Source organism: Lagopus muta, chromosome 4 (assembly GCF_023343835.1).
Source record: "Lagopus muta isolate bLagMut1 chromosome 4, bLagMut1 primary, whole genome shotgun sequence".
In the NCBI taxonomy this organism is placed as follows: domain Eukaryota; kingdom Metazoa; phylum Chordata; class Aves; order Galliformes; family Phasianidae; genus Lagopus; species Lagopus muta.
In genome coordinates this window covers 45400574-45424595 of record NC_064436.1, presented here as the reverse complement: position 1 = coordinate 45424595, position 24022 = coordinate 45400574, and the positions used below count along the sequence as shown (strand labels likewise).

Below are 24022 nucleotides of genomic sequence, written 5' to 3'. Positions count from 1 at the left end.
CTCTTATTACCTGTGCTACTAAATGCAGCAAGTGAAAACTGAAGTTGTTGGCATCTATGAACTTTCAGATAAACCTTGCAGTATTTTTCTCACTTTGCAATTCACACGGCTGAGACTAAAACACGTCTGTAAGCACTACTACCAAAATTCAAACTAAACCTACTAAACAAACTAAATTTAAAAGAGCTGAAGATGAACATGTGCTTGCTTCTGTCATTCAAACTCATCTCAACATCGAGCAGTAATGACTGTGGGAATTTAGAAAGAAAACGATTTAATGATATAGCAATATTTGTTTATGCCAATATTGAAATGCCTGACCTCAATCATCCCAGAGAGCAGCCACAGGAACACTGTGGCAGATATGCCAATGGAAATGAATCAAGAAACTTACGTTATAAAAGAACTGCATTACAAATATATTTGTACATGAGCAAAGGGAAAATCCAGGAATACACTGCATAACATTTAACTTTCTTTTTCTGAGCTATGTCATTTGCTTATCTAATAATTTAATCTTCCAGATTTTAAGTTAAATGCCAGATTGTATCTTAGAACTGTAAGTTATAAATAGGATTTGGTTTCACATGATTAACTCATCCTGTTGCTTAGAATTATTAAGACTCACCTAATTTCACCAACATTCAATATATATCATCCAAATAACTTTCCAGAGGTTTTTGCAAATGAAGGAATGGGCTTCACACTGCATTTGCTGAAATTGAGATGAAAAGAAAACAATGCTCAAACAATGCCTAAAAAAATTATCTTTTAAGGAAAAAAAAACCTAAATACATACAAACCTTCTCTTAAGTTGAAATTTTAAGAGCTGAGGTATTATGTGTATTTTAGAAGATTTATTCTGTGTGGGCCTGGGCTTCAAAGCAAAAAATAACAGAGTAATAAGGTAATAATCATTTTCAGCAACTATAATAAAAATTCAGTTGAATGATTGTAAGCATCATTAAGCATCTGTGAAATATGAACACTACATCCTAAATCCATAAAAATTGAAGCAGTAAGAAGTCATCCCATTTATTCCTATATGGAACACAAATTCCTTCTTCCTGTAACTCATCAACACCAGAAACTTTTGGTCTGGTTCAACACAAAGTCCAAAATCTTGAAAAAAAAGTTCAGCACCAACCTGTAACAAGCAAAAGGTGGGAGGGGAAGCTTTAAGACAGTCCTCCATGCTACACGGTCTGTCTCCAGCAAAACAAAGTGGAACTACAGCCTCCTGCCTGTCTTGCAAATCTGCATTACTCTGTTTCACAGTTGGAATAATTTGACAAAGAGCAGTGCTTTATCCTACACGGCTCCTCTCCCTCCTTACTGCCTGCCCAGGGCATAGCTTTGCTTTGGTCAGCAACTTCACTTCTTTATTTAATTTCAGTCAACTCCTCTGATCCAAAGATAAAACCTGGGATAAACTCCGAACTGGCTCAGAAGCAATCTCTTTCTCTTTAAATCTCTCGGGTACCAAGAAACCATTTGCAGATCATTACCTCTCTAGAACCTACTAAATACAATGAGATTTTTCATCACTGTGATAGATAGAGCAGCCCCAAAAACTACGACAAAGAGAAGCTACCTGTCCTACAATGTTACATTTCCCATCTCCTATGGATGGGCTCCAAATGCACCACCATTCCTTCTTACGCTATGGAAGTAAGCAAGTAAGAACAAATCTAAATGATAGTGGTTTGATTTTTCTCCTGTGTAAAGGGGTTTTTCCACAAGTGGTGACACAGGCACATTTCCAGAAAAGCAGAGGCTGAACTGCATGCATTTATATATGCACACACCTCAAGGAGAATAACAACTTTCAAATCTCTGTTCTCTTCCTATTTCTACAAATCAGCATTAAAAATATTTTCATCTCTACTTAGCCATTTGCTTGTGTGGAAAACATTAAGACAACATTTATGAATATTCTGTTTTTTATTTTATAAAGTAAATATATAAAAATATATTTGTAACTAATGTTTATAGAGTAAATACAAAACGTTCTGTTGCTTAAGGACAGTTTTGAACTGAAGATTTTCAGCACTTTAAAAAAAAAAAAAAAGAAAGGCTATGAGAAAGTAACATTTTTATTTGTCCTTTCATTTTTGTAAATGCAAAGGAAAACAGCCCATGGAGAGAAAAATGGTAAATAAAGCTGAAGTGTGCCCTGGAAAACACAAATTCTTGATAATTTTCACAGTCTGAAAAGGTCATTTTGAAAAAAGCAACATCTATGATTTACACCATGTATAAGAAATCAGGATGCTCAAAAAATCTTCTGTTGTAACTTTATAACCTTGTACAGCACACATTATTGCAAACAGTCCATTTTATTATGAAACTTTCTGAACACAAAAGCAGCAACAGATAATCATAATAAAAAAAATTTGAACCAAAAAAAGCTCAATAATTATGGAAATATCCTACTGAAGGTGCGTTGCACAAACAGAATGAACACAATATTGGGGGTGTGCTAAGGAAAAGCACTGAGAGCACAGAAGAAAGTCTCCTTACTCAGTGCTGGTACCTGACATTACAAAGGAGCAGAGCAGCTGAGGTCTGTTTACCTATCACAAACCAGCTAGAGTATGCTCACTTGCTCCATCTGGTTATAAATAAAAGGACCTACCTCATCTGATTTGGACAGATGAAACAGCTGTAGGCAAATCAATGAGCTGGTAGAAACGGTTTTTTCAGAAATCTATCATTGCTGCCTATGTAGGACGGCACAAAGCAAGTAGCCCAATACTGCAACATAACTCTTCTAGCTTTCTCCTGAAATTCTACTTGTCTCCTAAGCACCTGAGTGCTTGCTCTAACATACACAGGTCTTATATCTTTCCATTTCTAAGATCAACACTGCAACTCAAATCACGAAAACAGTATTGCCCTCTCCTTCCATCTCATTCTCAGAGGCAAGTTGATCTTTGGTAAGGCTTGAACTGAAGCAACTTTTGGCCAAGTTTGAACAATAAAAAGAACTTCTGCTCATTGAATCCTGTTAAATTAGAGGTCTTCAAACAGAAAGCCTACAGCATCATTAACTATAAGGACACCAACCATTTCCAATGCATGATAAAATATCAGGAATACAGAAAGGTTTTCTGTCAGTGAGACAAAACGACCTAGTTTGAGAAAGATTGGCACAAAGTCTGCTGTATCTAAGTATATCCACATTGCTTGGAGGGCTTTTTTTTGTTTATTTTACTGACAGAGTCACCTTAAAAGTTTAACAGTAATATAAGCTGCTCACAAAAGGCTCCTCAAGCTATCTTCCCAGTCTCGTGTACTCCTCTTTGCGTGACCATGGATATACAATCAGTAAACAGACTGCATGACAAGACACGAATGAATCCTGCAAAGATGGAAATCTGCTCCTCCTGGCCCGTCTTCAGCTGGATAGCAGAGTATCAAATCAAAGCAGTGGGGAGATGCAACCCTTTCAGAAAGATGATGACAAGTGAACAGAGGGACTGCTAATTGGAACCTATTAAGATGCATTTGTTTGCTTTGTATGCAGTTGTACATTAATGGAGTATCATTACCACTTTAACAAGAGCATCTGTGAAAGAAGACCCCAACAAGCTGTGAGCACAGCAATACATACGCTCATTCGCTGCAACACATCCCTGGGAGAGACACTAATTCAGGCTCCTAAAACAGCAGGGCCACATTAGCATATGTCATTGCTAAGGACAGTGCTATCATGGGTTGCTTCTTTTCCTTCTGGTTTCTCAGGCACAACTGTTTTATTCTGTGCTCCTGTCTACAGGATGGAAGCTTATTAAAAGCTTATTTGAAGTCTATTCCAGCACCCACACAACATTAATTTCAATCTCAAATTGAAGGGGAATGTCTACCTTGCTGAGGTTGAAAAAAAAGACACTTCTGTTTAAAGCAGTACTGTTTTAGCAGCAATAAAATCTACATACTTACTTAAATTACCTAGAAATCCATTATGCCTTGAAGAGTGGGTGGATAGCTTTAGTAGTCCAAGTATGATGTCATCTGAGCAAAAGTCTTTTTTGGCACAGTGTTCTGAAAAAATAAAACAAAACAAAAAAAACAACAGCTCTATGAAAATGAATCTAGTTGAAACAACTCGTGGATGAGCCCTTGATTGCTGCCCTATTTCCTCTGCTACCATTACGGTCACTTTAGTTCTAGCCCTAAAGTGTTCACAACTTCACACTCCAGCTCTTCACTCCACACAACTGGAATACACGTGAGGGTGGAGAACTTCAGATGTACATTCCTCCCTATACTTAGCTCAGAAGTCTGAACTTCCTCCACTCTGAAATCCCAACCTGCAGCCTAACACAAAGGCCTAAGGGTAGCACCACAGTTACAGTTCTAACAGTGCCTACTAAATGTTACAATTGCTTTGCAGCAAGTTACGCCCTTCTTCCATAGCATCAGTAACACATCAGCCACATTTCTAGGAAAGAAGTACACGGATACAATCTTAACTTTGTATTATGGTTCAGACAGCAGGCATCCACGTCAGAACTCCTAAGGAACACAGCATATGACAGCACAAGAAAGAACAAAAGCCATCTTCCCCTCACTAAGGAGGAACATAAACTTCAGTGAGTTCTGCTGAGTAGAAACTAGCCATACCCCAAATATTTACGGAAGCAAACACTACTCCCTTCACAAAAACAACTCTGTTTCCTACAAGTATCAGTGCAGTACTCCTACAAATAGGGAAGAGTTTTGTATATATGGAACTGCTGACAATTCTGCATGGAAAACCACTGCTAGTTATCACTGCTGATATCTTGCAGTGAACACTTACATGAGGCAAACTATATCTGTTAAGGCATCCATACATCTATTTCCAACATACGCAAGGAAAACAAATTTCTTTTGACGTAAGATACCTAAAAAAAGAACTTCAAAATCCCTATTCCTCCCCATCTTGTCCCCAGATACATACAACACAGCTGGAAGACGTCACAATAGAGACAAAGAATGCCAGGGACTGAACAAGGCTATTTCAAAAATATATTTCACTCGAAAAGTCTAATGTGAGAAGAAGAAAGGCAGATTATCATCCATTTATCTACTTTTCAGGAGAACAATCTAATATTAGAAATCAATCTACTGAATCAAATCCCAGTATAACATATAGACAAGAAAGGACCAACTATGTTTTCTGTTTTTTTTATAAGGCTGGAAAAGTGTCTAGGTGACATTTTAAAAACATTCCATACAAATGTATGAGATTACTTTGCATTCCTGTATCAGCAAAGCAAACAAGATTCAAACAACTCAATGTAAACCAATCATGCATTTAACTTTCCATTTAAAGGTAGTACCAGTTTAACTAAGATCATTTGAAAAAGTAATTTCAGATAACGTAGCAAAAAACATTTCGGATCCTTTTTGACTTATATTAAGCAGCATTGCCCAAACCACCTCTGATGCCAGCTGCTTCTACAACCCCACCTCAGTGGTGCTGAAACTCATACAGAAATCCACCAGCTCACACAAAACCTGCATGGAATGGGAGACAGCGTCAGGAGAACACACATGCCTGAGTTTTCAGGCCCACTGCTGTTGTTCCACCACCCCCTTTAAAAGCAACTGAAATCGACAGCTAAATGTCAGGGTAGGGCAGGGGGTAAGGGAAAGTCTTAGCACTAGGATGTGTGTCCCAGCTTTCCTGCCAAACCGATCAAACCAGCACATTCCCCAACCCTTTTCCTGTCTCCTTCCTTTTTTTTTCTTTTCATAAAAGCCATAATTTAGAAGTTTCTTCTATGTTTTTCCTGTCTCCGTTTCCTACCACATCCCCATTCCTCTTCATCTTGATTCTGCCTACTCTTCTGATGTTACATTTTCCAAATCCTGCTCAGTAACATATTTTCCCTCTATTCCTTCAGATCTTTATACTATTTGGATTTGCTTTATGCTATCTTCTGCCTCTATATTCTCACCCTTTTCTGTGCTGGTACCTTACGCTGTTCTTAGAAATTACAACTTGTTTAAGTTGCGTGCTATGACTTCCAGCCATTTGAATCCTTGTCCCCTTTTCTGAAACCACTCTCCTCATTTTCTTTATCACTGACATTTAGATCACAAGCTCTTCAAGGCTGGAACTGTGTCTTTATCTGGGAAACATCATGCAAACCTTTAGCGCAGCACAAAATGTTTAACGCTGCTAGGCTGGCAAAAAAAATATACAATCTGGAAAAAAAAACTTCAAAACAACAAAAATATTTTCACCTGAAAATCTGCATTTGCTACAGCTAGATAAGGAAACATATTTTAAGCAAGGTTACTGAGATGATAACAAGCTACCATTGAAAGCAGCACACAAGTTCCACACTCTACTTTCACCCTCAGCCACACACTCACTAACAGCAGCTTGATTACATATAATGAATGTTGCTGCTGCTGAGAATGGCAAGAAAAGCTTTATTAAATCATATTACCTCATTAAAATTGACAGTGAGGAAAGTGTGTGAATAGGGGGAAAACATGCATTCCTACTCTGACAGCTCTTGGAAGCCCTGATTCATGCTTCTACTTGCTTTTCTACGCACAGAGAAAAAGCTGGTTTCCTTCAGAATACTTGTTACTATGAAAACTACTTTAAAATAAGCACAAGTCAAAGCCACATAACTATTTTACATCTATTATGCTACTTTGTAACTGACATATTGTAATAATTGAAGTTTCTTCATCTTACAAGATTTATAAACATTACATCTGTCACAGAGGCTTGAAAAGAGTATCTGGCATTACTGAGCAGAAAATTGTCCAGGAATTAAAAGTAAGCAAACTAATTCTGATCAGAACAGTAATTCCTCAGTTAATAATCAAAATACTCATTAACGGACAGTAAAGCACAGTTCCTATAGTTTTACCTTCCATCAGCACTCCCCTGTCCTGCAGTAACAAGCCAGCCTACACCCAATGACCTCCTGCACATGCCAAAAAGCAAATCAGTGCCAAACTTGCAACGTGGTCTCTCTCTCTCTCAAGAAAGGGCACTGACAGGTTTCTCTCCACCCAGTCTGTTTCTCTTCCCCAAAACTGTAGGAATGCGACAGTCTGAGATCTCTGTCCTTCCTGCAATCATGGTTGCAACTGGTCTGTGACTTCAAAAGCTATTGGCAAATATCTAAGGAAAGAACGGGATAAACAGCATCAATCACTTTCCGTAGGAAACCGGGCTTAAAAGAAAAACAAAAAGCCACCTCCCTTGTTGCTTGTTTCCTGAGCCAAGCAGATTTTGGTGAAATGTTTCCTGATTTCTCACATCTTCAGACCTATGTTTCAAATATAAAACACACCCCTCGTGGACTAGGGGCTGGAAAAGTCCCTCCACACACCACCATTTTTCCCCCTAACACAGCCTGCAGCTTTTGGATGATCAAGGATAACCAAGCCAGCTGAAGCCTCTGGTATTTCTCTGACAAGTTCCATTGGAAGAACTCCCCATCTCCCACCTGCTCACATCAGCATGAGCTTACCCTCTCAGAATTCACAACCACCTTGCTGCGAGCAGCCACCAAGCTGCTGGAACATTATTCTTCCAGGACAGCTTTGTCAGCGTGCTCGTGAGTAACATCCACTACTCGAAAGACCAATACCAGTCTCTAATACTGCATTAAACATGCAGTGAAACAGCCACCAGAATTGTCAAATACTCTTAAATGCCAGCAACTAATATTTACTACACCAATAATAGCTTTTATCATCCTGGATGGACTTCACAAAGTGTAAAAATGATAACTTATGTTTTATTTACCGCAGCAGCAGCAGCGGAATTCTTAGAATTAGAAACATGAAGTTAGCTCTATTAATGCAATTTATTTTAAAGTGTTTTTTCTTCCTTATTATGCATCTTACTATCTCATACTCAAATATTCTCCAAACTAATCATTTAATATGTAAAATTGTGTGCTTCTTCTCAGATTTTTGTTAATGCACATTAAGAAATGCACACATTATCATTCCTCTTTCTTCCAAGGGCCACTTGTTACAAGGCTTTTCCTAATACGTTCACAAACACTCTTTCTGATGGTGCTTATAAGGCAGTGCTGGAACTTTAGGAATAACTGTCAAGTCAGCAGTTAATGGGATGCTTATGGGATCAGCGACCTGAGATATTCTCACATACTTAGAGAGCTGCATGTTAAAAACTTTTAGATTTGATCTACAATGTTAGCATTACATTGTAAACAACACTGTACCCCACTATTCATAGAATCATAGAATCACAAGGTTGGAAAAGAACCTATAAGATCATCTAGTCCAACCGTCTCCTCATCACCATTGCCACCACTAGCACTAAACCATATCACGCAGCACATCATCCAGACGCCTCTTGAACACTGCCAGGGTTAAGCATTAAGCATCTGAAAGTTAGATGCTGTGCTGGATGATAAGCCCACTCTCAGGCATTCCTCTTCTACGTGTCCAATAGCTCCACAACTACCGCAAGATGTTAGTAATTCAGTTCTAACAACCAACCTGAACGCTCCCCCTGGCACAACTTAAAGCTGTTACCTCTCATCCTGTCACTGTTACCTGACAGAAGAGGCTGACCCCCATCTCACTACAACCTCCTTTCAAGTAGTTGTAGAAAAAATAAGTACCAAAGCCAAGGAAAGCTGCATTGCTCAGCAATACTTCTAAAAAAGTTAGAAGATACACAGACATTAAAAGTAACTAGTAAATACAAAACTAAGCCTTCAACATCACCTGTTTCTGAAGGACTGGAACACTGGTAAGGTTAGTATTCACAATCCTGATGTACATAGCTAAGCTTTTCCCATCAAGACACACCAGAGAGAGGGAAAATAAGCATTCTCATTTTTGTCCAGCAGCACAGTTACAACACAGTAAGCCAGAACAGAGAAATCACAGCTACTCTCCAGAGAGGTCCAGACCACAGCATCTCTGCAGGTTCCGTGCTCTGCTGGAAGCTGGATCAACTCCTGACCTCTCTTTCCAGCATCAGACCTCAGAGCGAGTAAGAAAAACTGAGAAATAAAAAGCTTGCAGGGCAGCATGCAGACTCTCTGGGTCCCCACATGACAGAGAAGAGTTCTAGCTTCCATTCCCTAATGACATTTAAAGTTTTATACAGAAGAAAAAACTGAAGAGCTCTTGGAAGAGGCCAGAACACAGTTGCCCATCTCCTTCATCTCCAGCTCCAAGAAAACAAGCACTGTAGTGTTTTTCTTTTGCCCAGTTTAATCACCTACTAAGCAGTGAAAAGTGGATTTTTTGTGCTTGGGTTTTTCGTTGTTGCTGGGAGCATCTGAGTTTTGGGTTTTTTTGGAAAGAGACATAAAAAAAAAAAAAAAAAAACAAAAACAACCAAACAACCCCTCTACCTTGTCCCTCCTTTGTGCTTCTGAACCAAAGGGAGAGTCACCAGGTTGGCCCGAGTCCAATCCCATAGGTGTGACTCAGGTGCGGTTTGAACATGCCTTCGGACAAGTGAATGCCTAATTTACAGATTGCCTAATTTATGAATACTAAACAGGCAGAGGTGCCAAGATGCTCCGTTTTGACAAGAGCATGGAGGATCTGAGTGAGAACAAAGCTTCAAGGTGCCTGGAGAACTTTTACAGAGACCTGTAAAAACACAGCCAACACATGGCTAAAAGTTCACGCTGGACTAGATATTCAGAACCCATCTAAATCACAGTTTTCACTCCACTCTATTCCTTTTGGGTCTGGCCAGATACCAAAATAACATGCATCAAAACCTCCTCAGAAACACCTGCAAATATCTTTTTACATCTACAGAACCTCACAGTGTTTACATTCCAGTATTTATTTTTAAATTCACTTAAGACGGATCTTTCTCCAAGAACCATTTCATTCTGCTTTAACATAAGGATATAACTCCAACACCATTTGTCCTGTGGTAGCAGGCTGTCACAACGAGTCAAATGGTTTTAGCTCTAGAACTGAAGCTTTCTCACTCACTTAGAGATTATTAAACACTACTACAAGGACAAAGCATTTGTCACCACTCTTAAGCTTCACTTGGATACATCTTTATTGGGAAGATGGGGAATGCCCACAGTATCTTCTAAGCTTCATAAGATTCTGCCGAAATAGCTGTTCTGAATCTTACACAGTGTATCTACTTCTAATGGATCTATATTGAATAAAATATGAATATTACTACAGCTGATTTTATGATAGAGTCAGCATTGTTCCTCAGAACATCACTGCAGAGTAAGAAAACTAATTCAGCGATTTTAACGACAAAATGTAACAGCTGGAAAGAGTCCAAAGTAGGCAAACAGTAAGGTGACAAAAGACTCCATGAACAAACTCGTTCTACTGAGTATTAAATACATGGGAACTGAAAAGCGCAGAAACTTTAAATATACGATTACATATTCTGAAAGCAGCTATATTTAAGAATTTATATTATACATTAACACTACGGTAAGAGAACATTAAGGCCATAAAATTAAACACTCAGGCATGAGGTATGCCAAAATTAAAGTGGCCTTTGCATTACAAAGGCATTTTGTGGCAGCTGTAGGGGCTGAGAATTCAATCCTTCAGGGCAGCAGGCAGCTGCATTAACCATGAGTGTTCTTCCTCTCTTCCTTGTGCTTCAATCTTTAACTCCTGCAACAAACAAACTGGGGAACACCTAACAGTTTCAAACTACCACTGAAGCCCATTATCTGAACTAATACAGCACCCAGCTGTAATTTTGAGCTGCTTTCCCCAGGTGAACCACACAGAAGGGAATGAGAGATCCTGATGGGAATGGCTGTGTTCCCCTGTGCCAGCATTACACAGAGGCACTGGAATCTTTCACTTCACGCTCTGCCACATGACCAAAGATGCACTTCTTACACCTCCTTCTATTCTAAAGTACTACTGAATTCAGAATAACAATGCTGCTAGCAATTTCTCAGCATAACAGAAAATAGGAGGCAGCCAAATATTTGTACCTGTATTCATCAACTGCTAAGTGAGGCTGAAGCTCTGTGCAGCTCTGGACACAGTGCCCCCTCTGTGAAGGAAGGGCGCAGAGCTAAAAAGGGGCTGTTTCCATACGATGAAATTACCCACTGATTTAGATTCGCAACTATTTTCAACACAAGTCTATTGCGTGTAGTAAAAATCAAGAACCCTACCCCAATACAACCACTTTGTAGAAAGAACCCAGAGGGTGTTATTTCTATTGCTAATTTATTAATATTCCAACCAGAGTTTGACTAGGGCCAAAAAGCAGCAATAGCACAAAGCTTCTGAAAGCAGCGATTTCCTCAACCAGGCCAATCTATGAAGATTTATGACTTCAGTGAAATTCTATGCTAACAAGATAATTAACCAACACTACAAATTAAAGTAATTACCGCTCCATTTTTATATTGTTGAGCATAAAAAACAGTAAAATTAGTTACAGGAGGGACTTAAGCTCTTTCAAGCATTTAAAAAAAACACTCATTGCTTTACTCACATCCTTTATTTTACCTACGTAAGTTAAACTCTTTGAGGTAAGAACATGATGCAGAAGAATTAAAAAACAAGGCATGCCTGAATAACATCTTAAAGTATCAAGCATCAAACCTGAGAGGCTTTCAGGTTTGTTTTTTTGACCATGTGGACTGTTTCTTAAAGAAATAACTCTTCACAAAACTCTCACCCCTTCACAGCACTAGCACTTGCATTCAACCAGAAACCCCAACCCAAACAATCAGTATTTTATCTATCTGAAAGCAACGTCTTTAGTGCTTTCAACAAAGGAGCCCGAATGGATACATACATAAAAATCAGTAGCAAGACTGGCAAAGCACACAGTCTGTTGAGTAGAATTTCCCTACTAAAACAATCAAATGCTGCCCAATTTCAAACCTGCAGATATCCATAGATAAAACCAGTTTTACTCCTGTGTGATATGATGGAAGTGCGACCCAGCTACTCAAACAGCCCTGCCAGGACTGCCCCAGTCATGGTGTATTTCTCAAGCACTTCTCTCACTAGTGCATTTGCCCTAACAATCCTCTTGCCTTCTGACACACCTGTCACCCAGAGCAATGAGCGAGGTTAAATATAACCACATCAGAAAAAAAAAAAAAAAAATAATAGTGGTTAATTTTAACCGGGATCGCTCCCAGCCTTCTGCGGGATGCAGCTCCATGCAGTGTGGTGCTGGTGGGGCTGAGGGCAGTGGGACAGGAGGACCAGCAGTTCCAGTCTGCAGTGCTACTTGTCAAATCGTGCCATGAGAGCACACCTGCTGTCAGCATTTAGCAGATCGTATAGGTCACTAGGGTTCTTCCCACCTCTGTGCATCCCAACACAACTGCACCTCGCTTTCCTTCTGCCTCTCCGCAGGTCAACGTCCAGTGCCTACAGGAAAGCCCAGCCCTTACGAAGATGTCAGTGTAAATACCCCCGGGGAGTTTACAAGCCTTGCTCCTCACGCAAATACATTTCGAGTTTATGTCCCGGGCCCAAGGTACAAGCCATTTGAAACCGAAACCAATCGGAACCCCACGGCCGCCTTAAGCGGACACGCGTGGAAAGCAGGGCGGCCCGGCCCGGCGCCGGGTTGCGCACCTACCCGCGGCGCTCTCACTGCGCCCGGAGCCAGGGCAGCGAGGAACGGCACTCAGCCTCAGCGCGCGCGGTAGCACTCGGGAGCGCACTTGCGGCCATCGCCACCGAGTTTCTAACGGGGAACGTCCGAAAGCACCGAAGGCTCGAGAGCCGCTTTCCCGCGAAGAACGCGGCCGCGCCACCTGCCGCGGGGCCGCCGCCCGCCGCCCCGCAGCGCCCCGGGCCCGGACGAGGCCTGTAACAGCCCGCCGCACTGCCGGGAGCGGCCGGGCCGGGCGGCGGGCCAGGCGGGCAGCGCTCCAAACGTGCCCGGGAGTTGTGACAGGAGCAAAGTGGGTCACCGGGCCTAGCGGGTGCCCCGCGAGCGCCCCCCGGCCCTGCCGCCGCCCGCGCCCCGCTCAAGGGCGGCCGCCGCCCTCCCCGCGCCCCGCCGCCGCCCCGGCGTAGGGGGACCCGGCGGCGCCGTCAAACTTCGGCGGCCGCCCCGCGCAGTCCCCCGGCTCGCCCCCTCCTCGGGATCCGAGCACGTCGGAGCCGCCCGCATCGCGTGGCGCCTCGCTTCGCACCCCGTTCCCGGCGCGGCTGCCGCCGCCCGCCCGCCCGACCTCTCCCGACGAGCGCCGCTCTCCGCGCGCAGCCCCGCGCCCGCCGCCGGCACGCAGCCTTCCCCGGCGGCAGCAGCGCCGGCAGCCGGGCCCGCCGATCCCCGCCACCGCGCCTGCGCCGCCGAGCCCACCGCCGGCAGCCGCGGCGCCTCGCGCCACCGCGCGTGCGTCACAGCGCACTGCAAGCCGCGGCACGGCGGCCCTTCGCTCCGGAGCGCCATGTCTGCGCGTGCGCGGAGAGGCGGCGGGCGAACGGGCGAACGCCCGAGCTGGCGGGTCGCCCTTCCGCGCGTGCGCAAGATCGAGGAGCCGGGTGCGGGGTGGGGTGGGGGAGCCGCGCAGGCGCGCTGGCTGCCGCGCCTTCATGACCTGGATTCACCTCGCCTCGCCTCACCCCGCTTCGCCCGAGGAGGAAATGGCGGCGGGCGCTGTCTCAGCGGGGAGCGGGGATCCCGGCCCCGCAGCGCCACCTCTGCGGCTCGGAACGCCAGGCCGGCTGCAGCCCGTAGCGCGGGTGATGGAGCTGGGGCGCGGTGTCCTGCCTGCGGAAAGGGCGCGCTGAGGACTGCTGCCGCGCGTCGGGGGAATGCCGCGCCGTCCCGCTCCGCGGTTTCTACCGTCGGTGTGGGTAAGCGGGCGGAGCTCACGGGTCGGCCTTCAGCGTCTCCACGTTCGCGGTTAGCGCCGGTTTGCGAGGCAGTCTCAGCTGTCAGACGTCGGAAGCGGCCCTAGCAGCATTGGAAATCCCGACGCCTATAGAAATCCTCCGTGTTGTGCGTTCAGAAAATGCTATATCGGCGCAGGAACGTGCGGCTGCGATTGGAGGCAGCAAGACTGTCTGATAATAAAAGTCAGCTTTTTTGTGTGTGCCTGTGTGTGCTTTTTAAAGCTTATGTGAACTGCAGGATGCAGTCGTGTGGTGGACTTTGCAGAACGTGCTGTGGAATACTGTTCTACTAATAGCCACAAACGCGGCCACCGTTAATCAGGTGCCTGCAGTGAGGGAAGGGAATTGATTTGGCTCCCAAATCTCAGAGGTATTCATTTCTGGATTACTCTTCAGGTAAACTCATTTCCCTGTTTGAGCTGCCTTGTGACTGTACACAGGCAGGAAGCCTTTTAGAGGTAACACTGCCAAAAAGCTATCCATGAGCTTGTTGGGTTTTTCTGTTTGTGAAATTGTAAACAGCATGAGTAAGAACACTTGGAATATTTACAGATTCCAAATACTCCATTTCTAGCTTTTGTTTGTAGAAAATCAATATGAATAAAGTGATCATATTGTTACTTAGGTAAAGGGTAATGCTTCTGTGAGGAAATGCAGTAAAGGCAATAGGACACAGCAGGAATGGAAACTCCAGGAGAAGACACAGAACCATTTCCAACAAAAAGGTGTTATTGCCAGAACTAGGACACAGCCAAGAAACCCACAGACTAAAGTTAGCATCTAGCTGCACGTATGGAATTTGACACAAGTAGTGCCAGTAGTAATCCTTCAAGAAAACATGCTAGAGATACGTGCAGTATCTCTTCCCTCAAAATATGCCTTGCAGAGAGCAACATCAGCCTGCTGCAGTATCAAATCTCCCTTTGAAGCTTGCATGTCTTATGGTTGCAGATTTGCCAGGCCATGCAGATCACACGCCACTGCACTTTCTGCCTGTCGTAGCCTAACTGAGGCAATGTTTTTTAATGTGTTACCTTAGAAAACATTTTAAGGACTTCTGAAAGAACAGACAGCAGTTCTGTGAGGTTATTTCCACCTAGAAATACTGTGTTCCTAATTCTTGTCAATGTGAGTTTGCTGTGATGGTTCAGTTAGGGGCAACAGAGTATAGATGTCAGATGATGAGGGTGGGTACTGTGTTTGTGCTCCTCTAACACTGCAACCCCTTACTGCGTAATGGAGGTTTGCTGTGAGGAGGAAGTGGTGGCAGCACCCTTTTCATGGCAGTCACCTAAGGTAAATACCAGCGTTGCCTACGGAATCATATCAGACATCGCTGATGACCTGTTTGCATTTCAAAACTAGAAAGGAACTAGCATAAGTGGCAGAGAAGCTATTAACTCTAAAATGCATCTATCCATTCTATTTGAATCTGCAAACTATAACTTTCCAATAGTGATACCCGACAGCACGTACCTACTTACATCTACTTTATTCCTCCTGGCTAAAAAGAAAACACTGATGTTTATTTTCTTGTTTTTCTGAGGTACCTTCATGCCAAGTGTTAAGTGAACCATTTGTTCTGTTTCTGCATACTGATGCAATAAACCATGTCAAATCTGTATAATCTTTAGCACACAGGGTTTGTTTTTGTTTTGTTTTTTAATTGAGTCGTTGGAAAAATTAACTACAAAATCCAATTTGGTTCACTGCTTGCAATAAATAAAAATGCCAAATCAGGAGTGTGGTCACTTTATTCACTGACCTAGTTTTGTTTATATACACATGGAACATAAACTACTTTGTGAAGTATGTCCTTATTTTTACTGGGAAAGAACAACTGATCCAACTACGTGCATTAGAAGAGTGCAAAGAGAATCCCTGCCGCTAGAGAAAATTCTTGCATACCTGTCAACCAAGCAAAAGTATTGGTCATTACATTCAGGGCTAAATCCTGTTTTTATATCATTGTACGCATCGTTTTCTTCAGATCAGCTTTTCAATGGGGGGAACTAAGAAAGTATTTAGAGCAGAATCCCACTGCAGTCATTTCACCGTGAATTAAAGGAGTCAAGCACGCACCTCTGAGAGAGAAAAAGAGGAATAAGTAGGGATTACATCCTAATTGCTAACAGCCTCCTCCCTCTTCCATTTGAGCAGTTTGTTTGAAAAGAAGAATGCAGGCTCTCAGTGTCCACAGGAGCAATCTCGGGGCAGGGCTTTCATTTACTACATTAGTTCAAAACAAAAAATCAAATCAAAAACAAAAAACAAGTGAAACAAACGCCCTTTTTATTGTTTCAGACTTTCAAAAGCAATAGAAAGCTACATTTGTGCTAGTTTGAGTCTGAACAGGTTACCCACATGGAAAACTCATCCTCAAGTAATTTGTGGTTTCAGTACATCACTGCTTTTTGTATTGATGTTTTCGTGAACAGAAATGTTTTGCATTGATAATGTCATCATATTTACAATGTCCTTTTTGGGGTTTTCTTCCAAGTCACTTTCAATTGCTCCAACTTCTGCTAGCTTCCATTCAAGCTCTGTAACAACAAATGATAATTTATGCTGTTGATTGCAGTACATTTTCACTTAAGGGCTTTTATAAACCAAGCTCTATCTCAACAGCAAGAAAAAGCTGTTAAATGTTAACTGTGTTAGTGTAAAATATCTATGCTTGCCAAAAATTCTTAGCACTGCAGGATTACATAAATTATTCTTTACTTTTTGTCGACTTTCCTACAAAATATTTTGATTTTTTTCTTTTAAGCAGCAATCTTTAGATCTAACGATTATAAACAACATAATTCTTCTCTAGTAAGTGAATTATTCAGAAGTATTTCTCTTACCTTCCACTTTAAGATACATCCCGCCACATTCAGCTACCCCGATGAACCTGGCTTTTATCTCCCCAGTTTTGTATACAAGTATTGTGGGTAAGCACCTGTCATGGTAACTGTGGATGCAGCTGTTCACAGAGGCTTTGACAAACTTGGCTTCCGAAAACTTTCTGGCCAACTGGCTGAGATGTTCATTGACTAGTAGGCACATTGGGATGCTAGGAAAAGATAAGAGGGCACGATCATATCTGCAGTATAAATGATGTATAAAGTAATTAATGCTACTATAATTAGGCCTTTGACAAATAAAAGTGCACTTTGGCTTACTCTGTTTCTTCTTTGTGTTGTAGTTAGGTTTGCACCACAGATTTTATTTAGCTGCTTCTAAGATGGCTTTGATTTGCCCAAATAAAGACCTTCGATGCATGTAATAGGCACAGTTCCCAGAACATGTCAGTGAAGCTACCATGTGCTTCAAGCAAGCACTGTACCTCAATTTTGTTACATGCAAAGATTTGAAAGCCCATCTTGACCATTTATTGCAGGTTTAGATGAAATTTTAAGTCTATGACGCGTGTTTCGCTTGAATTGGCGTTCAGTTTAACATGCAACTCTTTTAGTGAAAGCTAAACGTCAGGGAAATCCTTGTATAGCCATATGACCACCACGGGATTGCTCATTACTTTCACAGTATTTGCAGTGCAATCGCCACGTAAGCCTCCACGACGACAACAAAAAAGCGCGGTGGTTTTGTTTCTTTTGTTTCCCTCCTGCCCGGTTACCGCTCACATGTCGGGAACTTGGCTGGAAGGGACCGAAGCGCCAGCGGGTACAGCTTACGGGCGCCCCCTGGTGGCCAAAAGCACGTGCGGTTACAGTCAGGGGATGGGATCTGTTTATTCGCTACGCCTCAGTTATCTCATATTCAGTCCTAAGGAACTGAACATGTTTCTCACAGTCTCGTCTGTATAACGAACAAGTGGAGAAGTGATTCTCCAGTAAACAAACACAACGAAGATGAAGATGCTTTTTTTTTTTTTAATTCTTCAAGTTTGTAAATTTAATTTACTGTAATTTGAACAATTTCATTTGATTTGTTGCCCTATTTGTTGCTCCTGGAAATAATGCTCAATTCTTGGCAACTGAAAGGAATCAAATAAACTTCCTCCCAACGTGCTTAGAAGGAAAAGAGAAAGCTGAAAGCTGGTCTGAATCTAAACAAATGTTGAACATTCCATTCTTATTCACAGTGCTTCTGCAAAACACCTGATGGCTGTTAACACATGGTGAACTAATCTTGGCAGCCCTTTGAAATTTCTGCTTCATTCTGTCACAACTTCTGCTACTATTACAGAACATATTGGGCAACTGCTGAACTAAGAAATTCCCTCAGCATTCCTGGATTTTCAGAATTGAGACTTTCCAGTGCTGCTGTATTTGATTTGCTATAGGAGAAACAGAAAAGTCCTGTGAGAGGCCTCCTGCTGAGCAGCGGGGCTTCAAAGAAAGTTCTCTTAGAACAGAAAGTAAAGAACACTTTCAGTGAAATTTGGAAATCTCTGAGACTTAGTACCTGTTGATATGCATATACAGCAAAAGGCATCTTTCACACAAATGATCAAAGCAAGCTAATCTTAAAAGTGAATTAAAAAAAAAAAAAAATCAAGGAGGCCCCGTGCTCAATGGAATCACTTCCACTGCCTCCAACCAACTGCTATTTTGATAGTCTGCTGTGCTTCATTTTTCTTGGTATTCCTGTGTAATCCCCAGCTGAATTCCCTGTTTTGATGTACTCAGTACCTTAAACTAGAAAGTAATTACCTTGGCCGATAAAGATGAATTATGACCCAAACATCCTCAGGAGCATTTGTAACTTCCTTAACATACTGCTCTCCACTGATTTCTCTCAGCTCCCCATACTTTTGCCTCCTCTGAAGACATTTCCATTCTTGCAAGCGCTGCTGCCTAATTAGAAGGCAGTAAGGAAAATAAGTATATTTGAAACATTTAAAATGCATTTTAAATAATACCTAGTACATTTTGCTCAATTCCTTTAAAAAAAAAAAACATTTTGAGCAATACTCTGGCTCAAGGTCTTCTAGTATCATTTCAGAGCTGGAAAGGTTTCTAGGCTAATCTTACTGAAAAAAGTTAATGATACGAACATAAACGTAAGGAAGTTTTTATATCAGCATCAACTTTGGGAAACTTAAAGAAACACACTGCAAAGCACCTTAATCATCTGAGAAAAAGCACAAAAACTGTACAGGTACAAATAATTTCCATCATTCTGAACATCAGTGATTTGAGCATGAACTACCAGTACGTAACGTGTGAACGTGATACCACACTCATACAATATTTCATGAAAATTGGAATGCAAAACCAGTAGATGGCAGCTTTCATCTATAAAAATAATTGCTGAGTAGAAAATGCCTCCCTGAGATGTGTTGAACTACAAGAAGCCATTAATTTTACTGACTGAAAGCCACCACTGGATGGCAAGACTAAATGTATGCACAACATTATTATACTTTGGCAACAAATACAACATAATTTACGTTCATAACTTTCCCTAAATTATGTGAATGATAAGCTTTCTATGTGAATATACTACCAAATGCATAGATTTTAGTTATTTTAACAGCACAAAAGCAAGAAGCATAGGTAGAATCTTAGACGAAATGTTTTAATCACATTCCCACTTTTATTCTGTCTGAACTGTTTATGCCTGATTTTTCTTAGTTACAGTGTTAAGCTCTGCAGAATATCACAGAGTACCCTGTAAAATACACATGTGAATGTCCAAGACAGCTGAAATAATTATTAAGTCTCTAAACAAGCCACCCAAGTTTTCAGAACTCAAAGCCAGAAAACACCAACTCCTCATGGTATGATGAACAGATTGGTATACTGTTCAATAGCTGCATGAGAACTTGGTTTGTATTACAGTTATGCCTAGGAACAGTATATGTATGTCATGAAAGGACGTCTTAGTATATCTTACTACACCTGTACATCTCAATAGCCTTCCTATCAGCCTCATCAAAGTCATCTTCAGCCTCTTTTAATTCTTCAAGACTCATTCTTTCATATGGTTTCACTAGAAACAAACAAAAAACACCAACAACCCACTAGTTTTGTTCTCTAAAGCGCTTGTACATCTTAAATGCATGAAAGTTAGTACACAGACATGGAATTGACAAAAGTAAGAGATATGCTGATTTCAGAAGCTGTTCAATGCCAGGCGGGGTTTGGATTAACCTGATCTAGTCCATGCCTGTGGCAGGCAGGGTGGAATTAGATAATCCTTATGGTCCCTGCCAACCCAAATCATTCAATAACAATAACTAAAATGATGCAGTATGCAGTGGTATGTCATGCTAACATATTTTTTATTATTTTAGTGTATTTAATTGTACTTTTATACAAACAATACCCTGATCAATGCTGCCTGTGAGAATTTGGCAGAAGTTGTGTACTGAAGACACAACTTTCTCTGCTCTGAAATAGTGAACAGAACTCAGTAGAATCTGAAAACTGAATGAGCTGTAACTTGCCTTTCAGCTCAAGGGTAAAACTTGTCAGAAAGTGAGAATTACTACAGTACATTTAAGCAAGAGCCTTTGTTGCTCTACGCAAAAATGTTTGCCTGCAGGAAAGTAGTGGAAACCAGTCCACTAGTCTGTAGTGCCACTTCCTACACCTTAATGCTTTCTATCCTTCAAATGGAATTATAGAAAGTCAAGGCTGGAAAAAATTGGCTGGGTTGGATGAGATCCTGGGCAACCTGACCTAATGGGCTGCAACCTTACTCACGGCAAGGGGTTTTGAACTGGATGGTCTTAGATTGGTCCAACCTAAACCATTCCATGATTCTATGGAAACTGCAGTAATAATTCTGTAGTACTTACAGGTATCTGCGAAGAAAGCAAAAAGACATTTTTTTCATGGCCTCTGTGAAAAATCAGTTTTTAGAATTCTGATTAAATGAACATTTGCTCAGAATTGGATATTTATAACTGATTCTGCTTTGAGGGAAAACAAGCTGGATTATATTCTTTCCATTCTTGTTTCCTTGTGATCTGTGGTCTATGAAGGTCTCTTAATTTTGATTGGAAGAGATAGCAGAGGATGGCCCTTGCAGCAGCAAAGATTCCCACCATGGAGATGAACCTCACACTACACAGATCTGCGTTCCAAATGTTGTTATTCTAATAGCATGTATTTTTAATTTGACTCACCTTCTGCTTCTTTTCGCAAGTGTAAAACCATTTCTTCAGTTTCATCTTTTGGCTCTTCTTTTGGAGGAAGAATTCCAAACTTTCTTAATACATCATTCCATTCAGTATCTTCATTTGGGTCCTGTTTTGGTATTATGGAAGAAAACCAAATTGAAAAATCAGTCTTTTGATAGATTTTGACCAAGCACAGCCGTTTTTCACTTTGGCACATATTAAGGATGTAACAACTGGAAATCATTACTTAGAGTAACTGCAATACTTTAATGGACCATTCTCTACCATGCTTTTCCATTTGTCATTTTTCAGTTCTAAACAAAAGTCAGGAAGAAAATGGGAAAGAAAAATCCCTCAAAATGTAGGCATAGACAAAGAAATCAGTATCCAAAACATCTGCTGAAGTTTTCTAGGAGACACATGGAAACCTGCTTCAGAAACCCAGAACCACCAATGGCTTACTTAAACAAATACTGCTAGATTTTTGTATTGGTATTTTTATGTTACTAGTGAGAATAAACTACAGACATTTTGTATAAACATACAAAAACATGACTAGAATGAAGGAGAAAAAAAGGACTTCTAAATTTTAGATGAATGATTATTGCTAATATGTCAACATAACCTTATTTATAGTGTATGACTGTTGTAGGCATTAAGCCTACATTTATAGTAATTTAATTAAGCCATTAAGATAAAGGAACCACATCTATTTATAAGGCTGTATTTATTCTCAAATTATCACATTAAAAGAATCTTTATTTTAACTGGGTTGCAACACATAAGGACATCTTCCACAAGGACTGGAAATGCTAGGCAGATTTTAAAACAGGTTGTTAATTTCTGTGGTATTTTTTGCCTTGAAATACAGTCTGAAAACCTCCACGAAGAGATGCCTGACTGGATTTTTATATAACAGAAATATTTAATGGCATTAATAATAATAATGCAGCATCAAATGAACAAACATTACATTACAAAAAGGTCACCTGAGGAAACATCCAAGATTTGCATTATATCATCACCATGCCCGCAAGCGATACTTTTGCCTTTCAGCAAGGCAGCAAGCAGCTGCCTTGTTTTTATTCAACAAATCACAGAGCTTAGCATGAACACAATTCTAATGGTATCTTCTAATGGTACCACAAACAAATGCTAAGATATACGTGCTCCCAGGAATTCTGTAACGATAAAACAAGTTCTTCTGCATCTCAGATGTAAAGAAATAGGAAATCCACTAAGACAGTGGATAATCAATGGATATTAAGATGTTATAATCACAAAAAAGAACAAAAGAGTTAGGCAAAGTAGACTAAGATAATAAGAGAGAATAAATAGAAGGCTTACCCGTATGCTAGGCTCACCTAGGAAAAAAAAAAAACACCAGAAGAGGGAATCTCCAGACAAGATCCTTCTCAACTGATAGCCAACTCTTAAATAGGTCTAGGAGAGGTGGAGCCTGGCTCCACTCCTTCCGGCAGCACAGGTGAATTGCCTTCACCTGTGCTCCTCTGGCTGACTCATGGCTCACCTCAGGTGATCAATCAGAGGTTCAGGCTGTGACTCAGTAGTTTCCATACAGACAATACAGAGCATCATGCTATATCTCCCTGGGAAGCACAGTGGGTCTGCAAGAAAGCCTTTACCTCCCCCAGTTTCTTCTGGCATAGGTGAGGAACCGATGCTCTGCAGGGCTGGAGTGGGAAGGAGGTGTCAGCAGCTCGTGGCAGCTCCTGCACCAGTCCTGCATGGGCTCAGCAGGGCCACTGCTCATTACTGCTGCAGCACTCTGGCCTCGCAAACATCTAGTGCTTATTGCTGAGAGCAAGGGATTTTGTACTGGAACATTTTAACTGATTCCTTCTGCAACGCTCAGACGCCCATGCTCTGAACTAGGAACACCAACTCCATTAAATAATAAGCAGTCATGTTATTTGGAGAAGTATTTTTTTCTGCAGCATTCTACTGCTGAGAAGCTGATTTTATTGCTAAGTCTTAGAAGTACACTAGCAAACTTAATTCTTTGCTTACATTTTCATACGTGAATAAAGTTAAAACAAACAATGTTTGCTCATTCTTTGAGCAAAGTAAGCTGAAAAGTAGTGGATGTAACCCATTAAGAAAAAAAAAAAAAAGGAAAAAAGAAAAGAGAAGCTCTGTGTATAAAGTAATGAATCAGATGATCATGGGTCTAGAAAAACCCAAAGGAAGGTTTTGCTACAGTGTAATTCCCCAACGCTATAAAATATCCTTACAGTCAGTCTCATTGCAAGCTTTCAATCCTTCATCAAATACGAATTTTGACTGCTGCACAGTGAGGGTACAAATGATCCCACGTTGGGCAATGAGAGCCCCCCCTCCATGGGAACACAGCGCTCCGCCCGCCCCCGCTCTGTCCCGCCCTGCCCGCCCGGCGGCTCCCCGTCTCCCCCGGCTTGCCTCAGGCCCCCGCTCTCACTCTCACCTGCATGGCTCCTCACGGCGGCGGCTGGGGCAGGACCCGGTTCTAACGGCCCCGCCTCCATGTATCTCTATGGGAGGCAGCTGGTGCAGAGCGAGATTCGCGGTGCACCGGTAACGGCCCGGGGTTAGGCGGGGGGAGGCGAAGCGCGTGTGGAAAGGCAGAGCTCTGCCCTTCGGCTGCTCACCCAAGCGGGCGAGCGGGAGGGGTGCTGAGGTCTGCTCACTGTGTGTGTGACCAGCCGGTGTCAACAGCAGCCCTCGTCTGCACTGTTGCTATTTTATACAATCGTTTGAATCGGAAGGGACCCAGAAAGGCCATTTAGCCCCTTCTGTAACGAACAGGGACACCTACAGCTCGGTCAGGCTGCTCAAAGCCCTATCCAGCCTGACTTTGGATGTCTCCAAGGACAGAGCGTCCACAGCATCTCTGGGCAACCTGTTCCAGTGCCTCACCACCCTGATTGTAAAAAACTGCTTCCTTATCTCCAATCTACATCTCCCCTCTTTTAGTTTGAAACCTTTTCCCTTTGCCCTGTCACAACAGCTGCTAATAAGAAGTCTGTCCCCTTCTTTCTTACAGTTCCCCATTAGTTACTTTAAATATCCTCAAATATTTCTGCCAACCCCTGGTGAGAA

The 24022-nt window shown here is 41.8% G+C and overlaps 2 protein-coding genes across 11 annotated transcripts in view; both read right to left on the bottom strand.

Moving 5' to 3' along the window:
• The window catches only part of CLOCK (clock circadian regulator), a 59504-nt gene extending 46220 nt beyond the window's left edge, over positions 1-13284 (bottom strand). For 3 of the 10 annotated variants that reach the window (XM_048941026.1, XM_048941033.1, XM_048941031.1), the window contains exons 1-2: positions 3946-12778; positions 629-715 (exon numbers count right to left, since the gene is read on the bottom strand). The gene's annotated coding sequence lies outside the window, so the exon portion shown is untranslated. Of the gene's footprint in view, positions 1-628; positions 716-3945; positions 12781-13139 lie in introns of those variants that run through there. The other 7 variants (XM_048941024.1, XM_048941029.1, XM_048941025.1 and 4 more) reach the window with 7 other exon arrangements.
• A 2831-nt stretch (positions 13285-16115) lies between these two features.
• Positions 16116-23448, bottom strand: PDCL2 (phosducin like 2). Its single transcript, XM_048942043.1, has 7 exons — positions 23260-23448; positions 22271-22366; positions 20930-21050; positions 19698-19788; positions 18507-18650; positions 16695-16903; positions 16116-16388 (listed from the first exon to the last, which is right to left on the bottom strand). Exons 1-7 carry the CDS (start codon positions 23446-23448, stop codon positions 16225-16227), a joined length of 1014 nt encoding a protein of 337 aa, XP_048798000.1. The 3' UTR covers positions 16116-16224.
• Between the last annotated feature and the right edge of the window lie 574 nt (positions 23449-24022).

Coding starts and splice junctions, on each gene's coding strand:
- PDCL2 (XM_048942043.1), bottom strand. CDS start 23,448: ATGGAGGCGGGGCCGTTAGAACCGGGTCCTGCCCCAGCCGCCGCCGTG. Junction 22,367..23,259: donor GGGGGCTCTCATTGCCCAAC/GTGGGATCATTT, acceptor CACCTCTCCTAG/ACCTATTTAAGAGTTGGCTA. Junction 16,389..16,694: donor GATGTATCTTAAAGTGGAAG/GTAAGAGAAATA, acceptor TTGTTGTTACAG/AGCTTGAATGGAAGCTAGCA.